At 49.1% G+C, this 21,699-nt stretch overlaps 2 protein-coding genes across 4 annotated transcripts in view; one reads left to right on the forward strand and one right to left on the reverse strand.

Annotated features, from left to right (window-relative positions):
• The first annotated feature begins 856 nt into the window (after positions 1–856).
• Positions 857–8,997, forward strand: Proca1 (protein interacting with cyclin A1). Of its 3 annotated transcripts, XM_048366096.1 has the most exons (5): positions 857–1,058; positions 5,526–5,612; positions 7,608–7,740; positions 8,003–8,164; positions 8,251–8,997. In XM_048366096.1, exons 1-5 carry the CDS (start codon positions 983–985, stop codon positions 8,951–8,953), a joined length of 1,161 nt encoding a protein of 386 aa, XP_048222053.1. In that variant the 5' UTR covers positions 857–982; the 3' UTR covers positions 8,954–8,997. The 3 variants fall into 3 exon arrangements, with proteins under 3 accessions (XP_048222053.1, XP_048222054.1, XP_048222052.1); XM_048366097.1 differs by lacking the exon at positions 5,526–5,612; XM_048366095.1 differs by lacking the exons at positions 857–1,058; positions 5,526–5,612 and adding an exon at positions 7,102–7,285 and having other exon boundaries at positions 7,509–8,164.
• Positions 8,998–10,811: 1,814 nt separating this feature from the next.
• The window catches only part of Supt6h (SPT6 homolog, histone chaperone and transcription elongation factor), a 34,559-nt gene continuing 23,671 nt past the window's right edge, over positions 10,812–21,699 (reverse strand). The window contains exons 26-37 of the mRNA XM_048366090.1: positions 20,643–20,790; positions 19,605–19,747; positions 18,673–18,813; positions 17,073–17,268; positions 16,090–16,328; positions 14,806–14,919; positions 14,519–14,643; positions 12,986–13,098; positions 12,657–12,734; positions 12,406–12,572; positions 11,811–11,998; positions 10,812–11,573 (exon numbers count right to left, since the gene is read on the reverse strand). Of these exons, the coding sequence (XP_048222047.1) occupies positions 11,387–11,573; positions 11,811–11,998; positions 12,406–12,572; positions 12,657–12,734; positions 12,986–13,098; positions 14,519–14,643; positions 14,806–14,919; positions 16,090–16,328; positions 17,073–17,268; positions 18,673–18,813; positions 19,605–19,747; positions 20,643–20,790 (1,839 nt within the window). The 3' untranslated portion in view covers positions 10,812–11,386. The remainder of the gene's footprint in view (positions 11,574–11,810; positions 11,999–12,405; positions 12,573–12,656; positions 12,735–12,985; positions 13,099–14,518; positions 14,644–14,805; positions 14,920–16,089; positions 16,329–17,072; positions 17,269–18,672; positions 18,814–19,604; positions 19,748–20,642; positions 20,791–21,699) is intronic.

Here is a 21,699-nt window from a genome sequence, read left to right on the forward strand (position 1 = left end):
TGTTTGCTGCGTGGAGTGTGGGGGTTCCACGTTCCATGTGTGTGAGAGGCCATGTGTACAGGGTTGCACTGGGTGGTTGTGTGTGATCCATACACGTGGCAGCAGTGTGTGCTGTGTGTGTTTCTGGGCGAGAGCTGCCCTGGAGTGCAGCCTGCCCTGAGCCCCGGATGGGAGTGGACCTAGGATATTGGGTCGTACAGGATGAGTTGTCCCCTGGGGGCGGGGGGGGGGGCTGAGAGAACGCTGAGGGTCGCGTCGGTTGGCCCTGGGGATCGGCCGTCACAGGGCGGCTGGGAGCCAGCACATCTGAGGGTTCGGCCACCAGCACTCGCGAAGAGGCCTGTGGGTAGAGGGAGGGAGAGCTGGTCCTCCAACCAGAGCCTGATCCACCCGGCAGGAGCCAGGATGCAGAGGCCGCGATGCCGCTGCGTGGAGGCAACTACTACCACTAGCGAGTCAGGCAGGGGCTGGTTACCCGGCGGCGGCCGGGATCGGAAGGGCAGGGCGCCGGCTGGAGGGCGCCGCCGAGTGAGGCTCGGACAGTGGAGGGGAGGGGGGCGTGGTTACCAGATGGGGGCGGGGCCAGAGCTGGGGCTGGGCGATGGATCAAAGGCACAGGGGCGGGGCGGAAGCCTGGAGGTTGGACTTGAGCTGGGTCTGACTGAGAGCGAGCTAGAGCCGGGACCGAGGGCTGGGCCTGTCAAGGGAAGGCCCCAGGGAAGCGTGGCAACTGGCGGTCAAAGTGTGACCGAGAGTGTGCCCGGGAGGAACTCCAGGTCCCGGATGAAGAACGCGGCTGACGCTTTGACCCGGGCCTGGAAGACCGCGAAGACTTGGGCGGGCCGGGGGGAGGCGGGCGGGGAAATCAGGCAAACATGAGGCGGAGTTAGGGGCTGGACTGGGGCGAAGCTGAGACTGGTGTTTACAGTTGGGCCGAGGGCTCCATCAGGCTGAGGTTTAAGGTTGGACTGTGGTAAGAACCATGTGGGTCAGGACGACAGTAACGATTAAAAGATGGACTGAGGAAAAGACTGACTTTTGGGAGGACGGCGAGAGCGGTAAGGTGGGGCGGGGCAGAAGGCTGGGGGCGGGGCTTGGGGCCAGGCTGGGTGGAGCTGTGGGTGGGTTTGCCTGGAGCCCTGTACTCAGGATCTTCAGGCTCTGGGAGGATTTGTAGTGACCGACAGGCTAGAGCCAGAGTTGCAACTCCGGGCTGCAAGACTGGAAAAGGCAGCCCTGACTGCACTGCAGCCGCTGGCCTGGGTCTCTGCCCTTGAGTCGCTGGGGTTTAGCTGGATGGAGTCTATGGTCCATTGCCCACCCCAGGCGGCCGGGATGGAACGGCCAGTTCCATTGCCTTCCAGAGGGTGGGAAGGAATCGGAGGATTCCACGCAGGACATCACAATCGTCTCCAGATGTGGGCGGGGGCCATGGGGCATTTCCAAGGAGACAACGGTGCACTGTCCCTTCCTAGCTCCCTTTCTTCCCCCCCTTTTTTTCTTTTGTTCCCCCCTTCCTTCTCCCCACTCCCCTTCCTCCTTTCTATTGCTCTGGTGCTCAATACCCGTGCCTCAAAGGCAAGCATCTCAGCCCACAGAACTGGAAAGATTATCTACAAATGAGCATCACCTGTGAGTTTTGAGTTAGTTTTGTTGTTAGATTAATGGCCCATCAAGGAGGAGACTACCAGCTTCTCTCTTCCCTTCAACCTACTACCCTTCCTCATCCCTTATGAAGTAAATTCTGTGTCCAGCCAATCACTGCTGCAGGAACTGTGCCCTGCTGCCTCAGTAGAAGCTCTCCTCTGTCCTGTGTGGGAGGAAAGAACAGATTGCTTTCCTAAATATCCCTTTTCCGTTTGGCCCTTCTCCCCTACATAAACAGCTGATGGTTGTCAGGTTTGTTCGTGGAGGGTGAATAGCTTATGACCATGCAAAAGGTGCCTTTGGCATGATGACTGCCAGGCCAGGGGGACTCAGAGCAGAGTTTAAATCCTGACACACATGAAGGCCTCTGAGGCATGACAGTAGGGGCCACGTGGCTTATGGAAGGCTGTAGAGTCAGGTTAAGTAAAATCAAAGGGTGAGAAATTATCAGCATTGGACCTCAAAGGCAAGTGTTGGATAGGAAACTGAGATTTGGCTATGGAGCTTATGACTTAGTGTTACTCAGATGTGTGTTTCCTCAGACAATAATAGTAAATAGGTCTGAAAGAACATATGCTAGAGTCAGAAAGGCCTCTGCTATCTCCCATTGTGTGTGTATGTATGTGTGTGGTACTGGTGTTTGAACTCAGGGCCTCATGCTTGGGTATCTTTGGTCCAATCTGTGTCTTCATCAATAAAAATTAGAATCAGAGGCATACACACATGGACATATACACACATATTCTGAATTTGTATATCTGGCTCTATAGACAGATACATATGTATACTTTTTTGTGTGCTAATAACAGGCTGTGAACTCAGGTATTTGATGCTCAGTTTGCTTGCTTTGTTGGAGCTCTACAACTTGAGCCATGCTTCCAACCTGTCTTTTTGCTGGATTTATTTATAAGCTATAAATAAATCAGGAGGCTGAGACAAGAGGATTGAGAATTTGAGCCCAGGACTGGGGCAGAGGAGTCATAAGCCAAGTGTTGAAACACTTTTGAGGTCCTGAGTTAATTCCTTTTTACTGGGAATGGAGTGGTGAAAGAGAGGGGGAAAAAAAGTAGGGCTGGGAATATGGCTTAGTGGTAGAGTGCTTGCCTAGCAGGCATGAAGCTCTGGGTTTGATTCCTCAGCACCACATAAACAGAAAAAGCCAGAAATGGCTCTGTGGCTCAAGAGGAAGAGTGCTAGTCTTGAGCAAAACGAAGCCAGGGACGAAGCCCCAGGACTGGCAGTAAATAAATAAAATTAGCCAGAGCCAGGTGTAGTGATATAAGCTTGTAATTCCAGTATTCTGAAGTTTGAGGTAGGAGGACTGTAAGTTACAGGTCAACCTGGGCTACACAGTGAATTGTGTCATGGAAGCACAAGGAACAGAAGAGATGAGAGGGAAAGGCCAGTAGGGCTGAGTACTGTGAAACTGCAGGTGACTTTGGCCTAGGTTATTTATTTTTATTTTTATTTTTTTGGCCAGTCCTGGGGCTTGGACTCAGGGCCTGAGCACTGTCCCTGGCTTAGTCTTGCTCAAGGCTAGCACTCTGCCACTTGAGCCACAGCGCCATTTCTGGCCATTTTCTGTATATGTGGTGCTGGGGAATCGAACCCAGGGCCTCATGTATGCAAGGCAAGCACTCTTGCCACTAGGCCATATCCTCAGCCCCGGCCTAGGTTATTATGATAAAAGGCCGATGACTGCTATGTTACATGTGGCATGATTAGAAGAAAGAAGGAGAGTCTTAAAACTCACTGAAGCCAGAATAGAACAGAAAAGCCAGAATGGAATAGAAAAGGGGGCCTATACAATGGTAGAGGGGGCAAAAAGCGTTGGTAGAATGTTTGTATAACAATGTTTATAGCCTGTAAAGGTGGAAAAAGTAGTAAAAACAGAGGTGACATCCTGTCTAGAGCCTAGAGAGGCAGGAATACAGACTGTTTTCCCTAAGCCTGAGGATTTGATACATGTAGAAGTAGCAATGGGAAGTTATTGTGAAATTACCTACAGAGCCAGACATTGGTGGCTCATGTCTGTAATTCTACTCAGAAGTTGAGATCTGAGGGTTGTGGTTCAAAGCTAGCCCAGGCAGGAAAATCCCTGAGACTTTTTTTTTTTTGCCAGTCCTGGGGATTAGGAACTCAGGGCCTGAGTACTGTCCCTGGCTTCTTTGTGCTCAAGGCTAGCACTCTACCTTTTGAGTCACAACACCACTTCCGGCTTTTTCTGTTTATGTGGTACTGAGGAATTGAACCCAGGCCTTCATGCATGGTAGGCAAACACTCTACCACTAAGCCACATTCCTAGTCCCTGTGAGACTCTTGTGTGTGTGTGTGTGTGTGTGTGTGTGTGTGTGTGTGTGTGTGTGTGTGTGTGTGTTGGTCCCAGGGTTTGAGTTCAGAGCCTGAGTGCTGTCCCTGAACAACTTTTGCTCAAGGCTAATTCTCTTCCACTTGAGCCACAGGACCAATTCAAGTTTTCTGGCGATTAATTGGTGATAAGAGTGTCACAGAGTTTCCTGCCTGGCCTGGCTTCAAACCGAAATTGACAGATCTTCCTGTGTTGCTAGGACTGTTACAGCCATCAGTACTTGGCTCCATGGGACACTTATCTCCAATTAGACAGCAAAAAGCTAGAAGTAGAGCTGAGGCTCAAATGGCAGAGCACTAACCTTGAACAAAATAGGTGAGGGAGGGCTGGGAATATTGCCTAGTGGCAAGAATGCTTGCCTCGTATACATGAAGCCCTGGGTTCAATTCCTCAGCACCACATATATAGAAAAAGCCAGAAGTGGTGCTGTGGCTCAAGTGGCAGAGTGCTAGCCTTGAGCAAAAGGAAGCCAGGGACAGTGCTCAGGCCCTGAGTTCAAGGCCCAGGACTGGCAAAAAACAAAATCAAACAAAAAAAAAAAAGGTGAGGGACAGTGCCCAGGTCCTCTCAGGACTGGCACACTCCCCTCCCCCACCAATATCTGCAGAGTAGGACAGTAGCAAGCTGTTCTAGTAAATGCTTAAAATCATTTATTTATTTATTTAATGATAAATGAGTATTCTGGTGTGGAAAACAAGAAGAGCTGACCTGGGACCTATAGAAGGATACTAAGTGCCAATGAAGACCTGCTAAGGAACTCAAGCATCGTGTGTGTGTGTGTGTGTGTGTGTGTGTGTGTGTGTGTGTGTGTCTGCATGTGAGCATGTGCCAGTCTTAGAATTTGAACTCAGGGCCTGGGCACTGTCCCTGGTAGTGCTCTACCACTTGAGCCACCTCACTTCTGGCCGTTTGGTTGTTAATTGGACTTCCCTGCTCAGGCTGGCTTTGAATTGCAGTCCTGAGATCTCAGCCTTTTGAGCTAGGATTATAGGCATGAGATAAGAAGTTGGGGGGGGGGGTAACTGGCAAACTTCCTTTTCTATGCAAATCATCAGTCTAATATTTCAAAGGAAAAAGCTAGTATTGTGGGTGGCAGAATGCTTGATTGGCATGTACAAGGCCCTAGACTATTCCTAGCACTGTCTACCCAGGGACCCCTCTGACCAGGCTCCACACTGCTGGGACAAGTTCTGGTTTACCTAGATCCTGGCTTATTCCTAATCATCACTCCAGCTCCAAAGATACTCCTTCCAAGAAATCTGTAACCTTTGTCTGCCCCATCTTGTAGGTGGTCTTTCTTCTGTGTTTTCCTCCCTCTGTCACAAAGCTTCCCTATATCCTCCCTCTTCTCACCCCAACCTTAGCCCCTTGGGAAGTGGGAATGTTTTTTAAAATCTATGCATCTCCAGTATATAGCTGGGCCCTGGCACCCACAGCTTCTCAGGAAGTATTTGGGGACTGAATGGCATGAGATGGGACTGCTGTAGCTGTTGCTACTCTGTGTCCTCAGATATAAGCAGTTTACCCAGCTGGGAGAGCGGACCTCTGCTGGCTGGTGTGGATTCCAGCACAGACTTATCTTCCTTCTCTTCTGAAGGTGGGTCCAAGGGAACCTATGGTCCCAGTGAGCCTTACTCACCCTTCCCTTGGGAAAGCTGACACCATGGTAGAGGGAAAGAAACCTTTGATGCCAAGGAGGAGAATGAGAGGGATTATCCAGCTGCCCATCTCAACCTTGTCCTCTACAAATGGTAGAATGGAATCCTCCCAGTAACCCTGCAGAGTAGTTACCTTCATCCTATTTTGTGGACAAAGAAACAGAAGCTTAGGATAGTAATTTTTTTTCTGTCACTTAACTAGAAATGGACAGAACAAAATTGGAATTCAGGTCTGACTCCAATTCTGGGCATATGTTAGTCTGCTGCTCTTTGTCCCAAATCAGCAGTGAGGAAACCCGAAGGAGGGGTGATGTTCCCATGTCCTGCCACAAACACATCCCTTATTTTCCCTTGGGATTGAGAGAGGGCACAGGAGAAAAAGAAAGGTCAGCAAGTGGGTCAGGGGTATTATAGGGGGAGGAGAGAGGCACGTGGGGAAAACCTCAGACCCCACACTGCTGTCTCATCTCTCAGGCACTTTATGGTCACTTGGATAGCCTAGGTTAAATCCTCCTTAGTAGCCAGCATGAGATCGCCTGCAGTTCCATCCCTTATGAGAGCTTGATAGAGGAAGGCTCAGTTGTCATGGATTCTTAGGTTAGGTGGCTATAGTAGCCCACCCTGCAGGGCTGCTGTAGTACTTTCATCCTTTCATCCCATCATGGAGACCAGACCAGGGAGAGGCTGTAGTTCTCTTGTCCTCTGCCTGGTGTTTGACACCTCAGGCTCTTGGTCTGTGAGAAGCACACAGAGGTACCCAGTGGACACAATGGCTGAGATTGCCACTGGTGGACTGGAACCCTAGGCAGGGAGGTGAGGTGTGGGGCAGCCCTAGAAAATGCCGAGATAAGCAAAAATGGGAGCCTTTTAAAAAAAATTCTTGTTCTCTCTTCCTCCTATATGCTTGCAGTTTCTCCCTGCGCCTTGGGAAAAGGGATGTGATATTTGTGTTGCCTAATGGGGTGGAAGGGCACAGGCTGGGTTGAGAATTCTGTGTTTCTAGGATGAAGGGAGAAAAGCAAGAGTTAGATGAGTAAAGATCAGGGGAAGAATGGAGTTGTGAGAAAATTTGTCAGGAGGAGGGAAGGGTTTTGGAAAAAGGAGGCAGACACAAGCAGGGCACACATCATAAGGAGCAGGCAAGGAGAGTGCTGCACAGTGATCAGGTCTCCGCATTCGTTTTCACACTAACAGCCTGGGCACTGGAGTGGATCAGAGGCCAGAGGCTGGGAAGTCAGGAGGAGGCCTCTGGGCCTGGGAAGATCAGGTGCTAGCCCTGAGGCTAGAGCTGTGGGTTCTGGTTGCTGCTGGGGCTTGTCTGCCAGGCAAGAGTGCCTAGCCTTGCCCACATCTTGTGGAGGGCAGTAGCTGAAACTCCAGTTTGGTAGGGCAGCAGAAGTTAAGAGGATTCAGGATGGTGGGCTCCCACAGTGGGAGGGAAAGGAAGTGGTAGGCTGTCACAGAACAGCCAGGGCAATTTGAGAAGACCTTCTGTGTGTCAGATAGGGTACCATTTTTCCATGGGGTCTACAGGTGCAGGCAGCTTCATGCAGTGGCTAAGAGACAGGGTGGCGATGAAAGCTGGGCTGAGTTTCCACTCCTGATAGAATAGGTTGGAGTGGAGGGCTGGGAATATGGCCAAGTGGCAAGAATGCTTGCCTCGTATACATGAAGCCCAGGGTTCGATTCCCCAGCACCACATATATAGAAAATGACCAGAAGTGGCGCTGTGGCTCAAGTGGCAGAGTGTTAACTTTGAGCAAGGAGAAGCCAGGGACAGTGCTCAGGCCCTGAGTCCAAGGCCCAGGACTGGCAAAAAAAAAAAAAAAGAATAGGTTGGAGTGGGGGCAGGGGTGGTAGCAGGTGAGTCTTTTAGACTGTAGTATGCTGTGCTTGCTGCCTGTGGGTGACCCAGATCCCCCCTCCTTTTTTAGGTGAATACAAGGAAGCTGACAGATGTTGCTGGAAACATAAGCAATGTGCTGGGCACATCATCCATCCCTTCCTGAACTATGGCCACCACAATCTGCACCTCCACGCTGCCAACCACTGCAACTGTGATTCTAGGTGAGGGTTCCCTCTCCTTGGGGGACCCATGGCAGAGTCAGGTCCACACTTTCATTGGAGGTTTCCCTCTTCAGCTTCCACCTGGCCCTGCTAGCTCAGGCCTAGCTGATAAACACTGCTTTGCTCCAAGAACAATGGGGAGGTCTTTTGGCAGCCCGGGGCCAACTCCCAGCAGCAGCCCCCTGTCCCTCTGGCTTCTCCCTCTGGGCCCCTGGGAGTCACAGAGGTGTGGAAGCCAGGCTGAGAGTTGGGTGTGTGGCAGGCTGAAAGACTGCTCTGAGAAGACAAATAGCAGCTCCTCGGAATACATGGGTCCAACCTGCTCCAGAGACAGGGGTCCAACTTGCTATAACGTCTTCCAGACCCCTTGCTTTGAGTTCATCCCAGATGAGGAGAGTGTGGAGCGGCGGTTCTGGTATAGCTGGTGAGTGCTGGCCAGAGGGGAAAGGGGCTATAGGGGAAACTGCCACTATTCCTGTGTCAACTTTCTCTCCTGCCTCCTCCTCCCAGGTGCAAAAGTTATAGGCCTGTCTCTGTGGCAGTAATCCACCATCCCATCCACCATGAGTGTAGGGCAGAAGAAGAGCAGGAGGAAGAAGAGGAGGAAGAAGAGGAGGAGGAGGAGGAAGAAGAAGAGGAGGAGGAAGAAGAGGAGGAGGAGGAAGAGGAAGCAAGTCAGTCTCCCATCCCAATTCAGGTGGGACCCAGTGCACTGACCAATGACCAAGAAACCTGTACAGCAGCAAATGGGTCCCCTGACTCAGCAGCCCCCATCACCATCTGGCGCTCCGAAAGCCCCACAGGGAAAGGTCAGGGCAACAAGGTCATCAAGAAGGTAAAGAAAAAGGAGAAAGAGAAAGAGGAGGAGACGCCTGTGGATGAGAAAACAAAATTAAAGAAAAAAGCCAAGAAGTGCAAGTTAACTAAGAAGAAAAGTCCAGTGAAATCAGAGTCTTCACCTCCAGATTTGAGTCCAAGGGAGTTAACTAGAATGTCAGGTGAGTCCAGCCCAGATAGCCGGGAAGAGCAGGAGAGTGAGGAGAGTTACCGGGGACAGGAGGAAGCCTCCAGTGAGGATGTTACAGAGTCATGCCCCAAGAAGCGAGAGAAGAACACCACCGCCCAGGCCAAGAAAACTGGGACAAAGACCTCAACAACCAGGAAAGTGTCCAAGAGGAAATCTCCCCCAGCATCCAACCCCAATCTCAGTTGAGGCCAGGGAAACCAGAGTGAAGAATAAATGTCATCGAGCCTGTAGCTCACAGCTCCTGCTGTTCTCTTTCTCTCCAACAGGGTGGGTGGCTAGTTGGGGCCATGCTCCCTGGGCATATCAGAGCCGAGCTGGGGGCTGGGGTAGGCAAGGATTCTTAAAGGGCAATTTAGTTTTCACAGAAGTCCACAGGAAGTTAGATGGGAGGGAGGGAGAGATAGGCCACAGGGCTATTACTTGGTAATATCCTGTAAGAATCCACCCTAGGGTGGAAGAGTACATCTGGCATGGGTGGGCTTGTTATCCCTGGGGTATGGTATAGGAAATCCACTTCTGGAGCTGGGGCTTAGTAGTGAGTGCTTGCCTAGCATGCATGAAGCCCTGGGTTGGATTCCTCAGTACCACATAAGCAGAAAAAGTTGGAAGTGGCACTATGGCTCAAGTGGTAGAGTGCTAGCCTTGAGCAAAAGAAGCTCAGGGACAGTGTCCAGGCCCCGAGTTCCAAGTCCCAGAACAGGCAAAAAAGAAAAAAAAAATCCACTTTTAGGATAGGCAAAAATATGCAGTGATAGCCCCAATAAACAGAACCTTTCCCTCCACCTGGCCCTGGGCCAAGCGGCCTTATGGCACCACAAGGGACATGGCCTTCCTGTCCCTGGTGTGGGAAGCTGCTAGGACCATTGCAGACCTTTTGTGCTGAAAGGTGCAAAATTGAGCTCCCAGGAGGCCAGGCTCTTCCCAACAGTCAGAGACGCTGAACAAAGGAAAGCAGCAGTGGGAGCTCACCAAGTGTGACAGCCTTTTCTGACTACAAATCTGTGGAGCTCCAGGTAGAGGCCAGGGGACATTCTCCCAGCACTGACTCACAAAACTGAGATGAAGCCCTTGTGAAGAAACAGGGACATCAGTGTAGAACAAAACAGGCTCTGTGATTAGGTAAGGGATCAGAAACAAGGGGTTGCTGGCCCCCAGCCAGGAAAGGAGGAGGCAGGTTAAACAGTCTTCCCTGCAATGTCTCAGCGCCTGTTTCCAGGCCTGAGTGTGTGACAGAGCAGGTGAGTGTGACATCTATCCTGGGGCAGAAGCCAGAGTTATTAAGAGGTCAGGGACCAATACCTAGTTAGGAGAGGGGGAAGAAGGGGTGCAGGGGCTCAAGCTGAGAAACCTGGATATACTTCCTACAGGGAAGGAAGGTGATGGGGCTGCTGTGGGGAGCAGCAGCTCCATAGAGGCAGGGGTCATCATCTCCTTTTTCTGATAGGACAGGCATGGTAAAACATAAGCTGGGGGGCTGGGGATATGGCCTAGTGGCAAGAGAGCTTGCCTAGTATACATGAGGTCCTGGGTTCGATTCCCCAGCACCACATAAGGCAAAAAAAAAAGGCCAGAAGGGGCGCTGTGGCTCAAGTGGCAGAGTGCTAGCCTTGAGCAAAAGGAGGCCAGGGACAGTGCTCAGGCCCTGAGTCCAAGGCCCAGGACTGGCCAAAAAACAAACAAACAAACAAAAAAACATAAGCTCGCATGGGGTCACAGGGCTTAAAAGAGGAGAGGGGGGCTGGGAATGTGGCTTAGTAGTAGAGTGCTTGCCTAGCATGCATGAAGCCCTGGTTCCTCAGTACCACATAAATCACATAAAAAGCCAGAAGTGGCACTGTGACTCAAGTGGTAGAGTGCTAGCCTTGAGCAAAAAGAAGCCAGGGACAGTGCTCAGGCCCTGAGTTCAAACCCCAGGACTGGCAAAACAATAAAAGGGGACAGAGATGTGATCCTTGCCTCTCTGACAGATTGGGAGAAGTTGGGAGCCCTAGGTACAAATTGTTTTGAAGCCACTCTTGCAGGTGCAGAGTTGGAGAGGCCGTTGTGAGTGCTCTGTAGAAACACTGTTTATTCAAATAACAGGCAGGAAGCGTGGCAGCAGCAGGTGGGTAAGATGGCCAGTTGGGCTGGTAGATCAGCGCTGCTCCCTCATGTCCCCTACAATCCTTTGACAGCCACCAAGGTATTGGTATCAGGCCCAGGAATACTTTCCCTCCTCTCCCTCCTGCCCCAAACTGAATAAATAGCATCCCTTCCCCCCACAGTCTGGGGGACATATGAGATGAGCTTGATGCCCCGTGACAGCCAGAGTCAGGTGAGGGCAGAAGCTCAAAATGGCTTATTGGGAGTAAAATACACATGGCTCCACACTTGTTCTCATCTTCCTCTTCCTCCCTGCCACATTTCCCTCCCAGCCTGGTCCCAAAACAGGTGGTCAGTGGAGAATTGCTGTTGGTGTACACTGAGCTCAAGTTCACAAGGCTATCCATCCAGGCTGACCACCAAAGAGAACATCACTTCACGCCAATTTATGGACAGAAAAGGAGGGGCAGGGAGTGAGGCAGTGGATGGACAGGCCTCTCAGCCTCAGAGGTGACCAGAGTCCAAGGAGCAGGGCCCCTACCGATCCATCTCATCCAGGAGCGGGGTCGCATCGCCAGCAATGGACATGGGGGTGCTTTCGATCATGGGGCTGGGAGAGGGTCGAGGTGTCAGCCGCTGCTTCTGTTTCCGTCGTTCTGCCTCCTTCTCCTGAAGCCACTGCTCTGCCATTTTCCCCCAATCGATGGCTGCATGGCTGTTGGACCTGGGAGGTAAATGCGTTTTTGAGATCAGTACTCCTTTGGAGCTCACTAGGAAGAAAGCCAGTCCACCACTCACTGGTTAAATACCTGTCTTTCTGGTGACTCCAGTGAGAAAAGAAGCTTATACCTACACAGCTCTTCCAGTGTTCTCAATACCAGCACCCTTGAGATAGCAGGTGGGCCTCATGACATCTGTCTCTACTAACAACCTGTCTGTGTCACCCACCACCTGTACTTACTTTGGCTGCTGCTGCCGTTGCCGGGAGCTGGATGAAGGCTGGGGCTGAGCCTGGGCAGACTGTGGGGTGGTGCTGGCCTGGAGCTGGTGGTATTGAGGCGTGGTGATGGGCTGGCTTGGGGTTGTGTAGGAGTAGCTGGGAGTCATTAGTGGTGTGGCCACTGGCTGCTGGGCTGGCGTTGGGAACACCTGGAGAGGACAGAGAAGTAGGGATGGGCTCTTGGCTTATTTGGCTCTGCTGCGTTTTTGGCAAGCTTTGAAGGTGGATTCAGCACAGGGCTTTCCATGTCCCCCACAATCCTGAGCAGGGTGTGGTTCTGAGCAGCAGGATGGTACCAGCAACACAAAGCAGCCCACCAGTCCTGCACACTTCAGAGTTTCTACTGGCTTGAGAATTCCCAAGATCCCAAAGGAGACTGTGACAGGACAGGCTCTTTTTCATTTCCTGTTAAATGGGCTGGGAAAAGTATTGGTTAAGTGATGTTCACTAAGGTCCGGGTAGCCCTGTGCATGCACACAGCCAGAGGTATGCATAGGATGTGTGTGCCTGTGGGTAAAAGATGCCTGTTCCCCCTACTCCCAAGCCACATACATACATGATAGGCACTGCTGCCGCCTCCACTGCCACCATAGCCATACTGGCTGGAGGCCCACTGGGCTGGGGTAGCATTAGGGTTCTGTCCCTGGCCTGTCACAGCAGCAATGGCACTGAACATCTGTGATGTCATGTTCTGGGGCAAGGCGTTCACAGCTCGTGTCAGATCTGTAAATACACAGAAACAAAATGGGAGTATTAGCGATAAAAGTCCCTCCCCTTCTTCCCTGGCCCCAGGCCTGAGCACCCGACCTGCAAGGTTGATGTTGGCTGGAGTAGCATTGATAGAGGCAGGAGTCCGGGTCCTACTGCTGCTACTTGGAGTGATGCCTGTGGGGAGTGGGTATAATTATAATTAGTTATGTGACTTAGGAAACCTATTTCTGGCTTCCTAATTAATTCAGGGGCTACAGGAGGGACAGGTGGGTGGAAGAAGGAGGGGAAACTGCATAGACCCAATGAATACAGAACCACTCTGCTGCAATGACAGCCTCCTCTCTCCCCCAGAAGGCCAGTGATCAATGGGTCAGGCTGCATGTGCTCCTCTCTCTACAACCCAGAAGTCAGAGAAGAGAACTTGCCTGGTACGGGGTCCTGGTAGTGATCTTTAAACCACCTGAAAAGCCCATTCACAGTTGGGAAGATCTGGCCCCGGTACCTGAATCCTTCAGGAGTTACTGTTACGTATTCTATCCTGAAATTTTAGAAGGAAATATGCATCAGATACCCTTGGGCTCGGCTGTGAGAAAGCAACCAGAACAGATGTCCACCATATGCAGTAGCCACACTGGGTGCTAAGGAAAAGAAGAGGTGACGGGGCCTATGTGAAGGGCAGCTGCGCAGCCAAGGCCAAGATGTCAGTGGCCTGTTTGCTGTGTACAAGCTGCCAAAGGAAAGCTTGCTGGATGTGGCACCACTGCAGAGGCACAGTGAAGGCACTCCCAGCTGGCTGAACTGTTCCTTATGGACGTTTCCAGGCCCTATACAACGCTGGCTTCTATCCTCTAAAAAAGCCAGAAGTGGCACTGTGGCTCAAGTGGCAGAGTACTAGCCTTGAGCAAAAGCAACTCAGGGACAGTGCCCAGGCCCTGAGTTCAAGCCCCAGGACTGGCAAAAAAACAAGCAAACAAAAAAAAAAACTCAAAGAAGAAACACAACATGCTAGGTGTGCTTAAGACAGGGCAGGGCCTAGAGTACAGGGCTCTTATTATCTGGCCGCCTGAACCTGCAAAAAAATCTAAGCAGTGCAGTGCACTTAATGTGGACAGGTATGAGAGCAGAAATACATATATGTTTTGGTTTAGGGCTATGGGGATGATAGGACAGGGCCAAGGCAGAGAAGGCTGGAATGACCAGTTGTACAAAAGATACAAGAAAGCAAGCCTAAGAAACTTGACACTCCTACTGTTTCAGGGTGAACTAGAGGAATGCAGATAAAGGAATACCTCAGGAAGGGCAGTATGCCAGACACACACACACGAATAGAAGACAGAAATGCACCTCACAGGCACATGACCTAGTACACTGCAGTATCAGTGAGCTATCATGTGTTGAGTTCCAGGGAGGGCCAAGCAGGTAGCAGAAAGGAGAGATGAGTGTGTTACTCTAGTCTTGCCAATTAGCAAGGAATGCCTCTGAGAAAGGGTTTGGTAAAGGGAAGTGAATTCTTATTTCTGTTGTTTGCAAGTCCTGGGGATTGAACTCAGGCCTGGGTGCTGTCCCTCAGCTTAAAGGTAGCCTGCTATTACTTGAGCCACAGCTCCACTTCTGGCTTTTTGTTGGTTAATTGGAAATAATATCAAGGACTTTCTTGGTTGGGCTGCTTCAAACCTTGGTCCCTAGATCTCAACCTCTATAATAGCTAAGTAATAAACTTTTATAGTAGCCTGTAATAGGCACGAGTTCCTGGCATCCCCTTAGAACACCCTTTTCATGCCAATTCACTTTTCTTAGGTGAATTTTCACCTTTTGCTCAAAATCATCACCCCCTTTCCCACCTCCAATCTCAGTTCTGAACAAGCAGGCAGGCTGAAGCCCAGCAGGCTGTTCCCTTCCAACCTTCCTGTGGACTCCTGTGGACTCAGCAGCAGCCACCTCTCAGCACCAGTGCTCACCTGGGTTTACCCCGGGGCTGGTATCCCAGGAGGAACTTGCCAGGCAGTTCCTTGCAGGCACAGATGAAATAAGGGATGAAGGTGGGCTTCTCCTTCTTAGTTTTGATAAGCAGCTCCTCTAATTTCTGAGGGTAGAATGAAGGGGAGAGATTGGGAGAGCAACATGTTTGATAGCATACACAAGACCTGGTGCATACACATGTACACTTGCTTCATCACTTGAGTGTCCCGACATTAAAGGGCAAGTAACCAGCTTTAGGAGCCTGAAAGGTAAGCTCTTGGCTTACCTTGCGGTCTCCACCACTACAGTCTTGGTAATACTTGTGATTCAGGAGGTCCCGGGCAAAGGATGCCATGGGCTGGACATAGCGGGCAACTATTTCATCCAAGTCTTCAAATTCCTGTGGGAAGAAGGTGAAGGCCTCACACGTCACATCCAATCTACCTGGGAGAAACCTTGGCAGGATTGGGGTTGGGGGTTAAGATTCCCAACCCTGGGAAGCCTTACTCCATTGCAAGATTCCCTCAATTTATCCACTGGCTTGAGTCATATCAAGACAAACTGGTTTATGAGACACAGTCTCAAGTCCTAACTGTGGTTCTCCCCTGGTATTTGGGAACAGGAGGGAATTTCACTGAGCACAGGCAAATAACTTGCTATGTGTGTTGCACACACACATTTCAGATTCTTCACTGACATGCTGTAGTCTAAAATTTGATGTACAGGGGCGGGGGATATAGCCTAGTGGCAAGAGTGCCTGCCTCGGATACATGAGGCCCTAGGTTTGATTCCCCAGCACCACATATACAGAAAACGGCCAGAAGCGACGCTGTGGCTCAAGTGGCAGAGTGCTAGCCTTGAGCAGGAAGAAGCCAGGGACAGTGCTCAGGCCCTGAGTCCAAGGCCCAGGACTGGCCAAAAAAAAAAAAAAAAAAAAAAAAAAAATTTGATGTACAGGAAACAACATATATAAAACTAATGACTTATCCTACAAAGCACCTTCTGTTTATATTTTTTGCCTTGGGCAGTCCTTGAGATCTTTTTGCTCAAGGCTGGCACTCTACCACTTAAGCCACAGTGCCACTTCCAGCTTTTTCTGTGATTAATTGGAGATAAGAGTCTCATGGGGGCTGGGAACATGGCCTAGTGATAGAGTACTTGCCTCGTATACATAAAGCTGTAGGTTCGACTCCTCAGCACCACATATAGGAAAAGCCAGAAGTGGCGCTGTGACTCAAGTGGCAGAGTGCTAGCCTTGAGCAAAAAGAAGCCAGGGACAGTGCTCAGGCCCTGAGTCCAAGGCCCAGGACTGGAAAAAATAAATAAAGTCTCATGGACTTTCTTGCTTGGCCTGACTTTGAACCATGATCCTCAGATCTCAGCCTCCCGAGTAGCTAGGATAACAGGTGTGAGCCGTCAGTGCCCGGCCCCACTTCCTATTTTATTGCTTAACACTGCACAATTAAAATGTACATGAAACATCTGAGATATTAGTGTCAAATGACATCAATCTTCCATGGCTTTTGGAACCAGGAGTAGGGGTGAGTAGGTGATCAGGCATGGCTCTTACCTCACTGTTGATCCACAGAGTGGCTCCCAGGCTGAAGGCATTTTCCTTGCCCTCTTCTCGTACATCCACATGCTGGTAGATGCCGTCACTGACTTTCCACGTCACTGTCAGGTGGTTCTCACCCTTGCTGCTTGGTCGGATAATAACATCCCCCTGGTCCATAGTCTCCATCATTTTTTCTGCTTGCTTGAAATTGATGTTATGGAAGGATGGATGTGCAATCACTCGCTTAATGTATGCTAAGGGCAACAAAGGATAGATTAGGTGATGGACTAGGAGCCAACAGCTACAGCACAGACCAGGGCTTAGTTTTGGACCCACTATGGGTTTCTGGGGCTCTTTCATGCTGTCTGGGTCTGATGTGAATGATGTGTTTAGCAAGGGGTCTCTAGCATGCTTGAGACAGTAAGGCTTTAATAGTCACAATGCCTTAGTAACAAAATGTGACCCAAGAGATCTTGGGTTTTAGCTCTACCCAGCCATCATTTCTTTCTTTCTTTCTTTCTTTCTTTTTTTTTTTTTTTGCCAGTCTTGGGGCTTGAATTCTGGGCCTGAGCACTGTCCCTGGCTTCGTTTTGCTCAAGGTTAGCACTCTACCACTTGAGCCACAATGCCACTTCTGGCTTTTCCTATAAATGTGATGCTGAGGAATTGAACCCAGGGCTTCATGTATGTGAGGCAAGCACTCTACCACTAGGCCATATTCCAGCACCCTGCTACCACTTCTGACTTTTTCTGTTTATGTGGTACAGAGGAATCGGACACCCGTCTTCATGCATGCTAGGCAAGCATTCTACCACTAACCCATATTCCCAGACCCCACCTACCATTTCTTTTCATAACAAATTTGGGCCTTAGCACCTTGAAGCTGACCACCTATTCTCACTGGGAAACTGATACACATGTACCCTCTGGCCTGACTTCTGTAGCATGGAAGTTACCAAGATCTTCAGGCTTACAGGACTGGTGGTATGTATACTCACTAGTCCGCTGCTGCTTCCGCTTCATGTCCTCTTCCTGCTTGTGGTCTGCTGCTTCTGCATCGAAGTCATAGTAGGTGTCCTTGGGCAGTTTCCACTCGTTGTTCCTGTCCATGAGGTCTGAAGTGCGGCAGGTCAGGTCTGCACTGAACTTCTCAATGTCAATCTTCATGATGCGGCAGTGAACAGTCATTCCCACCTAGATCCACAGAATATGTGAGCTGGAAGGGACAAAGATGATCTAGCCCAATGCCCTATTTTACATAGAACAACACCAAAATCCAGGCAGATAGGTAAGGCTTGTTTAAATCTAGCCAGCTGTGGAGTGGCAGAATATGAATTTGGAGATGAGTCTGATATGCAGAATATAGGCTGTGCTTTTTCCCTATGCCTCTCAACTCTGGGTAGGGAAGCCAACTTGAGCCAGTGGAATTTCCCTCATCATTGATACTCTTCCCCTCTCCCATAAAATTGCCTGCTTACTGTTTCCGTGCAGAATCAAAAGCTGGCTTCCCTCTTTGGAGGGAAAACAAAATCAACTCTTTTCTGTACTTTATTGGACTTGAGCCCTTCTAAATATTGGTGAAAGGCAATCCTCTGCATGGTTGTTCTCCTGTTGAGAATTTCCCCATTATGGATTTCTTTTTTTTTTTGGCCAGTCCTGGGGCTTGGACTCAGGGCCTGAGCACTGTCCCTGGCTTCTTTTTTTGCTCAAGGCTAGCACTCTGCCACTTGAGCCACAGCGCCACTTCTGGCCATTTTCTGTATATGTGGTGCTGGGGAATCGAACCCAGGGCCTCATGTATATGAGGCAGGCACTCTTGCCACTAGGCCATATTCCCAGCACCTTATGGATTTCTTTTCTAAGCCCTTCTAAGTCCACAGTCCTCCCATGTTCATAACATTTAGAACCAAAGAACTGGCAGATCTGGTTCCAATAAGCTATTGACCGGGTGATCCTGAAAAGGCACTTAGGATTTCTCTGAAAAAAAAAAAAAAAAAAAGAAGATATTCCTGTCTCATCGTATCGTGGGACTCGAGACAACATACATCAATGCCAAGTGCCAATGTCTAGTGGGTGCACAGTAAATGGCTGCCATGGCTGGAGAATACTAGGACAGTTAAGAGATTTACTGCCAAGCTCCAGGAAGAAAGTTCCTTCTGTGTCTCTCAGGTCTGCTGTGGAAGCCCAGAGTTGCCTTGCTCATGGGGCTGCACCACACATCCTTTTAAATCTCTTAAAGCAGTACTGCTTGGCATGGGAGAACAGGGAGAGCCTTTCTTTTTGCACCATGTGATACTGGGTCTTGTTTCCTGCTCTTTGCTGAAACCTCAGCTTCCCACACAGGAAGCGAGCCCTCTCTCAAAGGGCTGGCAGCTGGCAGAAACTGCTTTACAAAGGCAGTAGACAAAAGCTGCTACTCATTCAGATGCTTCTCTCAGCTTCTTCCAGCTACTCATAACCCTACCGCCAAGCTTTCTCTACCAGCAGCCACTGGGAACAGAGGCTAACGTCTGGCAGAGATAGCATACTTGCAGATAGATACAGCCACTTGGAGTGGCTGGAAACTGGCCCACACCCTTAGGCAAGTCATTTATATACCTTTACTCTTTCCTCTGGTCGCTTTACCACTTTGTCACTGAGGAATTTAGTGGGGATGAAGCCAGTAACACCATTGTCAAGCCGTGTTTTGACACCGATAGCCTGGCCAGGGCATGAACCACTATCAAAGTGGTTCCAGACCTGAACAAAGACACGAGGAAAGGATCATTAAGAGTCTAAGATTACAAGTTCAGAAAAAGAGTGGTCAGGGCTGTTGAAACATTTTGCCATTGATACTTGGCACTAGTCTGAAAACCTGACTCAGCTACCACCAAGGGAGAACCTGACCACCCACAGTGTTCTTTGACTCAAGAGCTGATGCTTAGCACCAGATTACTCTTTCATGCTTAATTAACCTATATCTGTCTAGTTCCAACTGAGGCCCTTTTTGTTTTGTTCTGCCTCAGTGAGTGTTTACACTCACTATGTCAGTCTTCTCAGGATGACTTACTACAGTGGGGCGAGATATCCCTCGGCTACCCAGATCTTGGACAAATCAAATCAGATCCTTTTATTGGTTAAAGCTGAGAAACTTTTACAACCTGCCTACTAAGGTGGCTTCAATGGCTTCTGAACATCAGAAAGGCAGATGCTGTCTAGAAGAGTGCAGAAAAACATAACAGAGAGTGAAGGGAGCCTGTATATACCTCATAATAAGTATATATTGGGACACTGCTCATCCTTTAGGTAAGAAATTCATATCCTCATTTCCTAGTTTCTGGAGTGATAACACAAAGAATGAGATGAAAGTTAAGGGTTAGGGTGACTCTACCAGAATGAAAGGCAATGTATAGGGAAATTCGCAGTGGCATAGGGAAGGACTTTGTTAAGCCTGCATGTAACCTATCCTTCCTTCTCTGTGTACTTGATTCTAGATTACCAGAGCATCTAATCAAAGCGACTCACTAAAGGTAATGACACTGCACACCTACCTCACTCAATTCAGGAAAGTTGTCTTGTTGGCAGAAGGGGCATTGCCACAGCCCTGTCTCATCATTGCGGATGGCTTGGTCATAGCTCTCACCCTGTGGGCGCCTGTGAGCAATGCCAGTGACATTGCAGATGATGAGCTTTCCTAGAGGAAAGGAGAGGATGAACAGACAACAGAGAATGGAGAGGTGACCTATTCTTACCAACCCGGTAATGACAAAATTTCTCAATCTGCATCTCCACTGATTTCCTTCCTGTCTTTGAGTAAGGAGACTTTTCCCTGATTGGATGATAGGGGACCATGAGAGGCCCAGAAGAGTCACTCAATGATGATGTAGCCAATGTAGGCCACAAGCACAACTTAAATTCATTTCTGACTTCTAGATTAGGGAATACATTTTCTTGTGTATATGGTGGTCCTGGGGCTTGAACTCAGGGCCTGGGCACTGTCCCTGAGCTGCTTTTGCTCAAGGTCAGCACTCTACCACTTGAGCCACACCTCCATTTCCAGTTGTTTATGTAGTTAACTGGAGATAAAAGAATCTCATAAAGTTTCCTGTCTGGGCTAGCACTGAACTGCAATATTCAAATCTTAGGCTCTTAAGTAGATAAGATTACAAGCGTGAGCTACCAGCACATGGCCTTTTTTTTTAGATGAGACTTTTTTCCCCTACAATACAAACCTGCCCATTCTATTGGAATTATCATGTGTTTGAGAGTAAAAGCTCCCTATTCCCCAAACATATACTCCTCTAACTAAAAACATGACTTCAGAACTTAACCAATATAGGGTTGGGAATATGGCCTAGTGGCAAGAGTGCTTGCCTTGTATACATGAAGCTCTGGGTTCGATTCCTCAGCACCACATAAATAAAAAACGGCCAGAAGTGGCGCTGTGGCTCAAGTGGCAGAGTGCTAGCCTTGAGCAAAAAAAAAAAAAAAAAAAAAAAAAAAAAAAAAAAAAAAAAAAAAAAAGCCAGGGACAGTGCTCAGGCCCTGATTTCAAAGCCCAGGACTGGCAAAAAACCCCAACAACTTACCAATATAGAAAGTCTCTGGTGTTTCTTTGGTTAACATATTGAAGATTTCTTCTGTATTGGGAGAGCGGTAGGTTGTCCGGAGGTCCTTATACCGACAACTCAGCTCTGCTCGGATGTCATAAAGAGTGATGTGTTTGTCACCATAGCCCTGGGGGAAGATGACCATTAAGAAAAAGGCTTCAAACTATTCCCTAACCTGCTCTTTGCTGAAACCTCATGGAAGATCTCAATGAAAAAATAGGCCAGGGGCTGGGAATATGACTAGTGGCAAGAGTACTTGCCTTGTATACATGAAGCCCTGGGTTCAATTCCTCAGCACCACATATATAGAAAAGGCCAGAAATGGCACTGTGGCTCAAGTGGCAAAGTGCTAGCCTTGTGCAAAAAGAAGCCAGGGACAGTGCTCAGGCCCTGAGTTCAAGCTCCAGGACTGGCAAAAAAAAAAAAGAAAAAGTAGGCCAACTGGCTCATCTGGGCTTCTCTTCCTTTCCTTCAATATTTATCTACAGTAGCTAGAAATATGACTCAAGTGATAAAGCACCTACTTAGTAATCCTAAGGCTCTAAGTTTAAATTTCAATACTGAAAAAGAGAAAAAAAAATTACTAAAGGAAAATTTCTCCTCTCCCCCCCTTTTTTTCCCCCTTTCTTTCTGGTATTGATTTGAACTTAGGGCCTGTATTTACTAGGCAAGTACTCTACCATTGGAATCTGCCTCCAGTCCTTTATTACTTTACTTGGCAGGTAGGATCATGTATGTGACTTTTGCCCAAGGCTAGCCAAAAATTCTCTTACTCATTTCCTGTTTAGGTGGGGTGCCAGGTGCCTATGTTACCAAGCCTGGTTTACTCGTTCAAATGGGACCTTGCTTCACCATATCCTACTCAGGGATTTGAGTTTGTTAGGTAGGTGCTTTACTGTTTGACCTAGTCTTTTTTCCCCTGGCTTTACTTCAGTTAATTCTCTAATTTTTGTGCTGGTTCTGGGTGGGCAAGCTCTTAACCTTAGGGTTTAGGCAGTGAACCTTAAACTTTTTTGCTCAAGGCTAATATTTTATC

Source organism: Perognathus longimembris, chromosome 17 (assembly GCF_023159225.1).
Source record: "Perognathus longimembris pacificus isolate PPM17 chromosome 17, ASM2315922v1, whole genome shotgun sequence".
Taxonomy (NCBI): Eukaryota; Metazoa; Chordata; class Mammalia; order Rodentia; family Heteromyidae; genus Perognathus; species Perognathus longimembris.

Bases quoted from the DNA above. Each gene is read 5' to 3' on its own strand.
- Proca1 (XM_048366095.1), top strand. From the start codon at position 7,686: ATGGCCACCACAATCTGCACCTCCACGCTGCCAACCACTGCAACTGTG. The intron at 8,165-8,250 runs GTGAGTGCTGGC...TCCTCCTCCCAG, and splicing joins CGGCGGTTCTGGTATAGCTG to GTGCAAAAGTTATAGGCCTG.